This window comes from Dermacentor silvarum, chromosome 1 (genome assembly GCF_013339745.2).
Source record: "Dermacentor silvarum isolate Dsil-2018 chromosome 1, BIME_Dsil_1.4, whole genome shotgun sequence".
Lineage (NCBI taxonomy): Eukaryota > Metazoa > Arthropoda > Arachnida > Ixodida > Ixodidae > Dermacentor > Dermacentor silvarum.
Window position 1 is genome coordinate 243,552,211 of NC_051154.1, and position 12,842 is coordinate 243,565,052.

A 12,842-nucleotide genomic window follows, 5' to 3' on the forward strand; every position below is an offset into this window, starting at 1 on the left:
GACCTACTCCTCTCTCTTCCCTTTGCTAATAATTTTCGTTCTCTTTCATGGTACTTTTCGTTCCCTTTGCTTCTACTTTTGTTTCCCTTTCGTGCAACTTTTACTTCCGTTGAGTTGTACGTTTCCTTCCCTCGATGTATGCATTGAATAAACGTTTGTTTGGTTACCGGGACATGCCGTGAACTTTACGTTACCCTGATGGTCAGATACACACACGACAAGCTTCGCTTACTCCAATTTTCTTCTGACAGGGGAAGGGCTGGTGAATTTTTTTATCCACTTGATATTCCATTAATTTATGTTGTCTGCAATTCACTTCGTAAGTACACGTAATTTCCCTTATGTTATCCTTGGTATCGTTGTTTGTTGGCTTCTTATGATATGATTAATCAAAAATCTGGCTCCTCGGTTCCCTTTCTTCTCGTTCATATATATATATATATATATATATATATATACGAGAAGAAAGGGAACCAAGGGGCGCGATTATTATTAATCATATCAGAAGAAGCCAACAAACAATGACAATTGACCGGTTGCCATCACCCAAAAAGATCACGTGCTCGTGACGCCTGCGGCAGAAAGGATGGTCCACATCCGCCGCCATGGTTTGTGAGAAGTCGCGCTGGCGAACACTCCCATGGTTGGTTCTACTTGTAAAACATAAATACCCCAGAAAGTGGATGGGAAAACGGCTCCGCGGTAGCTGAATGGTAAACGCATCGCTCGCGTAATGCGAAGACGTGGGATCGTTCCCCACCTGCGGACAGTTGTTTTTGCATCCATTTCCATTAATTTATAATTTCTGTAATTCAATTAGTAAGTACAAGTAATTTCCCCTACGTTGCCCTTGGTGTCATTGTTTGTTGGCTTCTGATGATATATATATATATATATATATATATATAATTTTACTACGAACAATATAGGGTTCTTTTTGTCCCTTTCTCCGTAATCATGTCGAGCAGGTATTTCTGGCGCTCTCCTGGCACCGAGCTCAGCGCGAGGGAGGAGCAGGAGGCACAAAACTATCGTCGGAAGCTGCGTACCGGTCGCCCTCTCGCCGGGCAGACGACGCGGAGGATCGCTGAGACGATGGCCGTGGCTGAGCCCTGCATTGAGCTGCCTTCCTTCAGCGAAATCAGCCGACAGGAGCCCGAGCATCCTCACCTGCTTAACGAACAGACGACGCCGCAGAGGCAGACGACATCGTAGACGGCCTCAAGGCCCGCCGTCTTGGTGCCTCGGATCCACGACGGAAGGGCGCTGGGCACAGTCACCTGAAGCGACATGCATGCCAGGGCCAATTTAATTCGCTTAACCGAAGAAACAGTGTCAGAGGAATCGGAGCGAAAGGCGTGGTGTTTTGAGTCGGCCCAGAAACAGGAACGCCTTAGGAAAAATAACCGAAATGGCTATCATTCCGGAATTTTTCATTGAAAAGCTCGCCGAAGTGCGCGTGGTACCGTGCGCAAGCCTTTCATGCATTTGGTGCATGATATGTTATTGCGATTGAGGACTTGGTGTGGTTTAGCCAAGAAGTGTGACGGTTACCTTTTAAAAGGACGATTTGTAATAAACACGCGTTTATTATTGTAAACTTTTGCCTAGTTCTGTGGTGTCTTGCATGTGAAAAACGACTTGAAGGGATCTCCTCATTGAGTCTGAAATTGTGGGGTTTAAGTTCCAGAAGATGGACAGTTGTTTCTCTCTCTCTCTCTCTCTGGGTTTGTGCAGTAGCTTTAAGTGGGGAAGAGGGTGAAAAAGAGAGAGGGTGAGATAAGAAAGGGTGCGTTGGATTTAGTTTGACCGGGGGGTCTTCACGACGCGACCAAAGCGCAGCACACACGGATAGTTGCATTCTGCTTCCAACTGAGCGCCCACCACGGCTAAGAATCGAAACCGTAACGTCGTGCTTGGCTCATGTCTCGCTACATTTTCAAGTAGCATGTTTTTTTCAACTATTGATAGAGGCGTGGCTCAGTCCTGTGACTATACAAAAGTGCTTTAAGCTTTTTATGTATGGTGACAAATTTTTAGTGATTTTAAAGCTGACGCTTTTGTGATGTCCAGAAATACAAGGATCAAGTTTTCGTGTTTTTTTTAAACATGACAAATGGTTTCAACATGAGAAATGGCAGCTTTTATTTGTGCATTTGTGGCAATATCTCCCTATTAGTTCGTTCAACAGTCATTAGTTACCTTTCCTGGTATCTTAAATTTTCACACTGTGCTTTTTGCTTTTTTTGGCCACATGTATTTCGGCTGTAGCGTTTTAGGCCGTGATTTACAATGAAGCTTGATGACCATTGTAACATTCTTTTCCTGCCTGAAGTGTTAAACATGCATGGACTGAGAAAACATCTGGGTGGAATGTGAAGCTAAAGCTAAAGTGAACCTAAAAAAAATTCACTCAAATAACTAGTAAACACATATTTCAATCTTCTCTGAGAAGATTCAAATATTTTATAAAAAGCGTTTGTACAGTGAGTATACAGAATTTATCTGCTAAATTAGGTAAAGGGGCTTCCTTGTATAGCACCTTATTTGTCACAAACATTCGAAGTCCAAGGCAAACCTCCCGAAGCTTCTCTTTCTATTACCGTTGAGGGATATTTTTTTTTTGCTGGACCACGAGAAAACAGCACACAAGCAAAGTCTAATATTGCTTGAACACACATTTCATAAATCACTAAAAATGTGTTTCTATGTAAACTATAACATAGGTTGCTGTGTCTGAGAAGCATGGGTACAGCCGTCACTGTAATGCTCTTTACGTGATATATTTAATGTCAGGGAGTCAATTGAGTTTTTCATTTTATATCACTACTACATACTTTAGGGAGTCTGCTTGAGGTTATTTTCGGTGATATCAGGGATATGCGAGTAGAAAAACGAAGAAAATTTAAGGAGGGCACATTCGTTAACATTTAAAGACATACGAAGTCCATCAAAGCATGACTTGAGTGAAAACAACGATGTTTGTAGAATTTCATAGAGAATGCATCACTCGGTGACGCAAGAAATGCAATGTCATCTGCGTATACATAAACATGAACCCTTGAGTAACCGGTACAAAGCTTAAATTTAATTAAAGATTAAATTAAATTAAATTAATTTAAAATTAATTTAAATTAAAAAAATTTATATCAATATAAAATTTTAAATACAACAGGGAAAACAAGTGATCCTTGAGGAAATCCTCGCCTTCCTAATATTTACGTTGAAACATCACTTTGCAAACAGTAAACCTCCCGATCTCTGAAAATTTTCAATGGCAGGCAAATATGTACCCCGGGAACCCGTTACGTTGTATTGCGCCAAGAATATTGCCGTGTGCGCCGCGAAAGCAGCATACGGGCTGCTAGGTCTCTCACACTTAACGGCTGCAGATTGTGTTGGCACTGAGTTTGGTTTAGGATAGGATGAGTAATAAAATATTGTATAAGCTGATGTTGTTACAAACCCCCCCCCCCCCCCCCCCCCCCCCCCCGCTCCCCACGCGCGCCGGTTACTGCCTAGAATGCTAACATTAGTGCTATTAGTGACACTACATAAGAGGCACTTCCACAGCAAAATTGACAGAGCAAATACCGACACCAAATCCGATATTTTCTTAGAAATCTGTATTTTGCTGATTCTGATTCTGGCACGCTAATATTTTCACCACGTCGCCTCTTTATTATATTATTAAGGCCAAAATAACTTAATCATTTTTATGGTGCTACCTCAGAACGCCTCTCTAGTAGCCGCTAGATGGCTGGGTATGTCAGGATAAAGCTCATCATCATCATCATCATCGTCAAGGTAACCCCTGCGCTTATATGGAAGGTCCCCTTTTCACATCGTCCGTGCCCGTTCGAATTACCTCTCACTGCGGACATCGATTCGAACACCGTCGGCGATATTTCTGCCTCGAGGTATACCGACTGTAGTCCTGTTCTGCAAGGTGGGCATTGCCTGCAGCTACGGCACTGCGAGGGTCGCCTTTTTGTGCCGGCGATCGGCGTCGAAGCGGACCTTTATTGAACCCATCACAGCCGCGATCATCCTCGGTTAGGCTTCTTCTCGGCTGATCCCGCCTGTCAAGCCCGCCTTCGTTCGAGGCATCTCTGAACGCTTGATCGGTGCATATTTCGTCGTGCCGCCTTTGATCGACCGAAAACTGACCAGTTCACCAGGAGCACCGAGACGATGGATGACGTGAGGCGCCAGCCGAGTGGCTCGTGCACCGTTAGGAGTTCTCTCGATAACCTGAGACCGGCGTTCAGCGTGTCCCACCAGTTCCAGGATTTCCAGAGCGGCTGCTTTGGACCCGAGTGGGACGGTTTTGACAGCTTCGTTGAAGACATTTGCGATTGCTACAGGCAAAAGCACGGGAGAAAGGAGGCGATGACCATCGTGATGGGTGCCTGTGGAAGTCAGCTTACAGACAGGTAAGAGATCATTAATAATTTTTCTGGTCCTTCGCTTCAATTACCCATGTTCCCTCTTTTCTCGTGTGGTCGGTAGTGCCTCGTTATCACAATTCTTCATTGAAAATGACATTGAAAAGCTTTTAGGAATGCCAAATTACGCTGTCTGGTGACTGCCCTTTATTGCTGACACAAATGTGTTTCGATAGCTTGCTGTAGAAAGCTCGAAGCCTACTGAATACGGCCCATCCTAAAAATGCACACACTTTACGTTGGCCTTGAAGCTTTGATGATTGCGACCCCTGGTGCAAGTCAGCCCTGGATAATCTCCTTAACATTTTGAACGAGTGCTGTTTTGAGCTGGCCCACGTAGCGTTCTGCGGGGCCGCTTGTTGCAGGGCAGTCACTGTTTTTCTGCATATAACATTACGCGTCAGCGATACCGAGAAAATAAAGAATTCGTTGTTCAGGTATATTCATATGGTAGCGATGCCGCGAAAATGAATACTTTCTCAGGCTATAATCACATACTATAACCACATAGTAGGCAGAGCATGGTAGTGTGGAGACTACGGTGCCCTTGAGAACTTGAGGTTGCGCGTACATGTGGGAGCCAGGAATGGGTACATGCATGCATGGACATAAGGTTTAAGTTTCAGGAGAGGCCGTGTGGGGCAATTGTTTTGCGATATGTACAGTATCAAATCCGGACGGCGGACGGAGAATGCTAAACTGCCCTGCTGCTGTTCATTCAGCAAAGTCTCGAAGACACATTATCACTGATATGAATCTGGTCAGAGCGGATAGTTATTTCTTTGTGCGACGCAGTTTGGAAGAAATGCTGCTCGACCCAGTGGTTCCTGCAAGCAACAAGCGCCCAGTGCAGGAGTACCGGCCTGTATCTTCGCTCGAGTACTGCACTGACGTCTCCGGTGTCCGGCCGCGTGTCGCTCTGCGCTGCACGCTGCTTGTCTCCTCCGAGGAAGCGATCGGCTGCGTCATGGAAACTGATGCCGAGGTGCGCTGCTTTGAATTGCGTTTCTATGCTTTTTTTATTGCGATAGCGATTATATGGCCACTCCAGGTGAATTTCCACCGTTATAGCTGCCGTCACCGTGGGCGTCGTAGCCGTCGTGATGTTCCGTATAAAGTCCAAGGGCCATAAGATCGCCACTGCGCGCCCTATTGTGCAGTTACAAGAAGAATGGCGAATATTCGTAGTTTGATCTCGTGCGTTCAAGAGATGAGGATGGTCAAAATCCGCGCCGTCGTCTTGCGCGCAAAAGAGGGGGGGGGGGGTGCGATTTTCGCGCGCTAGGAGCTAGGGCCCGGGGTGCGACTTTCCAATTGGTAGTAGATACAGCGGGAGCGTGGCACTGCGGGTCACGTGACTTCCGCTTAACACGTGTTGTCATGGCAATCGTGGAGCTCCTAAGCGCTTAGGGACATAATCGCTTAGGGACTTTTGAGGCATTGGTCTGCACGGCCGCGCGGCGGCTGCTAGTTACTGAGCGTGACTCTCTTTATCTCCGGGACCGCGCGCAGCGACCTTGCCGAGCGCAGCTCCTACGTGCGTAGGGAGCGAATCGTTTAGGAAGCGATGAATGTCGGGCGGTGTCTGGGCCACGCCGGCCGCGCTTTATTACTGTAGTGTTTGTTGTAGTGGCGGAAATCCTTGCAGTAGTGGTGGTGTGGCATGACGGCTTTTGATCTCGGAGAACTGTGGTGGTGTAAATAAGCGGATTTACAGGGTGCAAGAGAGAACCGACGATATTCCTAAATAAACGCATCACTGTTTTGATGATCCAAATATAATCTCACTATCAGGGAGGGAGCAGTCTACCTGACTGGAGCAGTATTTTTTTATTTGGGGTGCCCAAGGACCGCCGCTTCGCGTTGGCGCCCGGAACTGCGGCTTTCGCCCCAGCACCGGGGTACAAACGTGAGCAGTATCCGCTTGTTTACACCACCACAGTTCAGCGAGATCAAAAGCCGTCATGCCACACCACCACTACTGTAAGGATTTCCGCCACTAGAACAAACGCTACAATAATAAAGCGCGGCCGGCGTGGGCCAGACACCGCCAGACATTCAACGCGCCCTAAACGATTCGCTCGCACATAGGAACTTCGCTCGGCAAGGTCGCTGCGCCCGGTCCCGGAGATAAAAGAGCCATGCTCAGCGGAGACCAGGGCCTCAAAACTCCCTATGCGATTATGTCCCTAGACACCTAGGAGCTCCACGATTGCCATGACAACACGTGTTAAGCGGAAGTCTCCGCTGTACCTACTAGCAATTGTAAAATCGCGCCCGGGTGTGGGTAGAAGCTGGGCAGGTTGGCGCGTTTTCTACACCGGCTGTGGCTGCGCATAGCGCGGCTGAGCGCGCTTTTTGTTGGAGGTAATCTGTGGTGGGGGCGAAGTTAGGGAACGCTAGATGGCTGATGGCTTCGTGTGCCGTGTGTTCTCGCACACATAGTTCGCCTCGACGCGTGAGGCAGCGCGAAGGACGATTCGTTTTTTACGGCTGTAGCTCATCACCACGTCAGCGTCCCAATAGAGAGTTTCCGCGGTCATCTAGTGAGATGTGCTCATGATTGGCTGTCTGCACGTGACTCCATGTTAGCTAATTTAGTTAGTAAGTGAATGTTTACAGTAGTTTATAGGGCCGGTAAAACTACTATCCCTAATATTTTTATAGCTGTCTAATTGTTGCTCTCGCAATCAGTGCTTCACCTTTCGGGCGAAACTGCGCCCTTTCTTTGTTCTTTCTTGGGCTTTTCTTGGTAGAGCTAAAGGTATTTTGTTGTTTGATATTTATTTTAGTTTTATAACTTCGAACTTGCTTTTTAAACATGCTCTGTGGCATGTTGCTCATTTCAGCCTTTTTAGGTGGATTATCTCGAGAAGCAGCCATTCTTTACACTACAATAACAAGATCAATCTTAAAATACCCAGCTAGCAAAGTAACATTATTGGCCTTCCAGATTTGCAATATAGCCCACATGTTGCCAGTGGGAAATTTATTTCGAGCAGTGGTTAAGGCGTATCTGTTCAGCACAAGTCGAAGATCAGCACCACATTAGAGGTATCTATCCCTTGGTGTGCTGCGACATACATTGTCATTCCAAACAATAGTTTCCCACAAGCTATGCTTGCGCAATTCGGTCCTATGGTAACCGTAATGGCAATGAACATTTCGGCAATATTTGTGGACGGATGTCTTCAAAATGTTTGCTAGACAAGGCTCGGAATATTTGCTTAGTGAATATAATTTTATTGTTACCAGTATTCATATGTACAATAGTAACATGGGCGCGAAAGTAAAAGCAGCGCGCTAAGCTAAGCGTTATGAATGAGCTATTAAGAGCTGTCTTCAATATTTTTATAAACAAACACGACCTCACTGGTTTGTGCATGCAACATTATATCTTGTTCGATTTCATGCTGATCAGCTGCACGTTCAGTTCCACAAATTGATGTATGGCACTGTTTTTGTAAATGGAAGCAATCTGAATTAGTTGGTGCTTGCGTATCCTGCCCCTCACCAGGTTTAGCCATTACAACTATAACAGAGTGGTGTGTAGGACATGAGGCGACGATCGCGCTTCCAGTGGATTACGGAAATCTATGTGAAATAATCCATTTTCCATGCAGGAGAAGCCAGAGGAGGAATGTCGCTTGCGTGAGTTGGTGGGAAATATCCCGTACAGTGGGCTGCGCGTATAAATCACCGCATCGCAACATTCCATTTGCCGTCATCCCCGCGAATACTAAAACTTTTTCAAAAAATTGCTCTGGTAGAACGATCGCTAGAAAGCGCTTTACAACTTCTAATATAGTATAACGAAAGTTTTCTAAGAGGCCTGGTAGAGGCTCCTGTCACGTCAGTAAAGTAAATGGCGCGCTTCTTGCTCGCGAAACGGGTGAGCTAAGCATTGTGTCCTGAATTTTAAGGCATGCAATCCAATGTGTAGGGTGCCATTATGCGCGTGTTCAGAATTTCTGGGCATGCAAGCTACTGTCTAGGGTACCATTGCCTGTAACCAGTGGCTGTTGTAAAATTGCGCATTGTTTGCACACCTACGCACCTCTCGATTGCTGGCCTCTGAAGTGTCACGGTCTATTCATGGAATCCCGTTTTAAACACACGTTGTGTGTCGGTTTGATCCTGGCCACAGGTGTCGCACAGCCGTGTCTTTCAGGCAAACCGAATTTTTGGATTTCGCCAACAGATTCGAAACTCAGCGCGACTCATGCGCGGTCGTCTTGGCCACTTGATCTTTTTCCAGCCAGTGGCCAGAGTTTTCCAAGGTGCCCTGCAGGTGGACGCATTATGTGTCAAGGCATCGAACCAGTACTTGGTGGTTCTGTTTATTCCTGGCGAGTTGGCGGAGGCGGTTCTGCTGCCACGCTTCTCCTACCCGCTGAGCTCCGACCCGACACAGATGCAGCGAGAGCCATGTAAGCGCAAGCCGCTCCGGTTCGTCCCGTGGCCGGAAGACTTCGATTATTGCGGGTATGTCTCGCTCTTCGCAAATGCATTTGGTCTGTGTCTAGAGACAGTGTTTTTAGCAGATCGGCACGAGGATTTTTTGATGTTTAGGATTGCACTTGAAGTGCAATATGGGTGTTAGCATAATCGGCGGAGTGGAGTGTGTTGTTGTAAAAGATCCGCGGGAGGGAACAAGTGAAATGCCGTCTGCCGATAGGATGACTGCCGGTAGGCTACTGTTATTTCACATCATTATTTCAGCAGTTTGTTTGCGAAGGGTTGCATATCTTGTACGTGCAACTGCTCATATGCTGCAGCGAGGAAGCTTTCACTGTGATTGATTTAGAATTTGTTGTTTCCGCCAGATTCGTTGGTTTTTATATGCTTCGCTCTTTAGACGCCTATGCCATGGATGGCCGCCGATGCCTGTTTGTACGAGTTTCGGATTGATATGGCCTAGTGGCCACAAAGCAAGAACGCCTTTATTCACAAAGCGCATACATTTTATAGGCTGGTGTGACGTCACACATTAGATAGCATCGGCGCAGTTGCATGCGCTGCACGTTATCACACGGATTATAGTTATTTTATACTTTACCATAGATCTCTTTGGGTGTAGTAAAGTTTTGATGGATAGAGCTTACTCATACACTGTTTGTTGTTGCGAAGCATCAACGCTTCCAACGGCAGAGCTGGGCAATTCTTGCGCATAGAAGTAATTATCTTAATTACTTATGGGTCTGATATGTGCACTGTGTAGTTTAGCCTCAGGCCATATCCACGTTTAAGGTAGAAAATAGTTTTTTTAGTCACTGTAGCTTCGAATAAAATACGAATACTTGAATACAGAAGCGCAACGCCATAGCCACTAAGCTACCGCGTCGGGTACGATGAAATTGAATGCCCCATGCTTCGTAACTCAGTCAGCAATACAGCGATAATGCAATCAGAGACCACCACATATTTCTACGTGGGCTCATCGAAACCACCCGTTTGCCACCAACATCATCGCAGAGCCTTACCAGCTGCTTTATAATATTCGTTCGCGCTTCATTTTGTGTTTGTATGAAATTCGGATTTCGGAACAATTTCTTGATAGTGCTTAGGCACGCAGTTATGTGAATTTGAGGCTGGTAGTTTTAGCCCATCAAAACGGTTGGGACATTCTACTTGACAGCGTAGTTTCTTCTCAGAACGTTTTGCTCTGCACAAGTACGTGTATAAATCTGGATAATTTCCATGGGCTGTCATACTTCGATCTTCGTACGCAAATAAGAACAAGCTTTAGGCCAGATAAAACGGTTCGACCCATGCGTGATGTAACTCTTGTGTAAAATCTGCCCGAGCTATTTTCACTTCACTGCTTGTGTATTTATCTCTAGAGTTCGGCGTTCTTGCAAAGAATACACGAAAGGGAATATTGGCAATCCATACTGAATATCGAATACTGAACACGAATGGCGAGGATAGATGAGACGTCTTGTCTCTTCTGTCGTGGTCATTCTGTTTGCGCTGGTCGATTCATTCGCGGCCAAAGAAATCAACCCAATAAAAAAAAAAAGAAGAAAAAGCTTTAAATTGCGAGGTAATTGTGAGACCTTTAAACTGTGAAGTTAAACATCCCATTAATGCAAAATGGTTTATGATGAACGCCGTAGTGGTGGGTTACGGATTATTTTGATACCACTGGGGTGTTTAACATGTACTCAAAGCACAATGCAGGAGTTTTTTTTTTTTCATTGCGCCCCCATCTTAGCGGCATCACTGCGTCCACAAATGGATCCTGTCACCTTTTGCTTGGCAGCAGAACGCCATATGCAATGAGCCATCACTGTGGGTCGGCGTACTTTTTCCATCTCGCGTCCCATGGGTTGTTGATGTTCCGTGAGTACACTAAACTGGTGCATTTAGCTTGGGTGAATGCTGAAAAATTTTGAACTCTGTGTGGGTAATGTTGAGCGAATGGGAGCTCGAAAGTGGGGTGGGGGCGGTATATACTGTAACTATTTTATTTCAATTTTTTTTTCTTTTCCCGCTTCGTCAGGCATCCGGGCTACGCTCCGACAGTACGCTGTTATTGCTGTGATAGGCACGTCGTGAGTGGTGGATATTCAGAAAGAAATATAACCTAAAGAAAGGAACCGTCACAATATACCGGCCCTGTTTGAGCCTGGTAATTTACCTAACATGATGTTATCCCAGAGTACGGTTTTATTGTTCATTGCCAAAGTGTCACGAGCATTGTAGCGATTAATATACAGGGTGTCCCAACTATCATGCACCAATATTTAAAAGCATGCAAATTCCACGTAACTGGACATAACCAAGGTAATGTTGTTTGTCGTCGCTTGGTGATACTCAGATTACCTTTTGCATGCTGTCTAAACACATAATTAGTTGTAAATAATCAACTTCTCAAATATTACAATTATATGAAAAGTGTCAATGAGCGAATTGCAGAGCAACATGAAAAACTCCCGAAACAGGTTTCTGTTGCTGAATACGTGCTACATAAAAGTGTTTTTCCGAGCGTGAAAGAAGCCTGCGAATACACGCAAAGTGCCGCGAGCGGCCAGTCGCGCTGCACTTTTGCGTGTATTCGCGGGCTTCTTTCACGATTGGCGAAAAACCTTTATGTAACACGTATTGAGCAACAGAAAGCTGTATCGGGAGCTTTTCATGTTGCTCTACAATTGTCTCATCGAAACTTTAATCTAATTACAGTAATTGAGAAGTTGAATAATTAATTAACACTACTTACGTCATTAGGCAGAATACAAAAATAATCTGACTATCTCCAAGAGACGGCAAACATTACCTTGGTTCTGTCCAGCTACGTGGCATCTGCATATATTTAAATCTTGGTGCATGAATAGTTGGGACACTCTGCAATGCTTTCACTACTATCTGTATAGGTTTTTTTGTCCTTTTCTTCCCAAATCACGTCGAGTAGATCCTTGTTGCGCTCTTCTGGCACCGAGCTCAGCGCGATGGAGGTGCACGACGCACAGAACCATTGCTGGAATTGGCGGGCCATAGAGCGGGCCGGTCACCCTCTCTCCGGGCAGATGACGCGGAAAATCCCCGAGACGGTGGCCATTGTTGAGCTCTGCTTTGAGCTGCCTTTCTTCAGCGACATCAGCCAAGAGAAGCCCAAGCATCCTGACCTGCTTGCTGAATAGACGACGCTGCCGAGGGGGACGACATCGAAGAAGGCCTCAAGGCCCGTCGTCTTGTCGCCACGGATCCACGACGGAAGGGCGGTGTGCACAGTCACCTGACACGGAATGCTCACCAGGGCCAGCCGAAATTGCTAAATCACAGAAACACTGTCGAAAGAATCGGAGCAAAGGCATGGGGTGTTGAGTGGGCCTAGAAACAAGGACGCCTTACGGAAAATAGCTCAAATGCGTACAGTTTCGGAAGCTTCAACGGAAAGGCTGCCCGAAGGTCGCATGGTACTGTGCGCAAGCCTTTCATGCATTTTGTACATGATATATTAGTGCGGTTGAGGACGTGGCGTGTTTTAGCCAAGAAATAGGACGGTCACATTTTAAATGGACCATTTATAATAAACATGCGTTTATTGTTGTAAACTTTTGCCTAGCTCTGTGGTCCCTTGCATGTGAAAAACGACTTGAAGGTACCTCCTCACTCAGCCTGAAAATGTGGGGTTTAACGTCGAGAAGCTGCACAGTGGGTTTGGGGGGTAGCCTTAAGTGGGGAAGAGAGAGAAGAAAAGGGGCTTTGGATTGATTTGATCAGGGGTTCTTTAAGATGCTGCCAAAGCACAGCACACACGGGATGTTGCATTCTGCTTCCGGTTGAATGCGCCCGCCACGGCCAAGAATCTAAACCGTAACGTCGTGCAACATGTTGCTACATTTTCAGGTAACATGTTTTCTTCCCTATTGCAGAGAAGAATGAGGCTGC

General features: G+C 45.9%; 1 protein-coding gene across 1 annotated transcript in view; it reads left to right on the forward strand.

The window, feature by feature from the left end:
• Window positions 1-3,927: 3,927 nt before the first annotated feature.
• Window positions 3,928-12,842, forward strand: part of LOC125942417 (uncharacterized) — a 27,774-nt gene continuing 18,859 nt past the window's right edge. Inside the window, exons 1-2 of the mRNA XM_049660567.1 lie at window positions 3,928-4,436; window positions 5,244-5,433. Of these exons, the coding sequence (XP_049516524.1) occupies window positions 4,195-4,436; window positions 5,244-5,433 (432 nt within the window). The 5' untranslated portion in view covers window positions 3,928-4,194. The remainder of the gene's footprint in view (window positions 4,437-5,243; window positions 5,434-12,842) is intronic.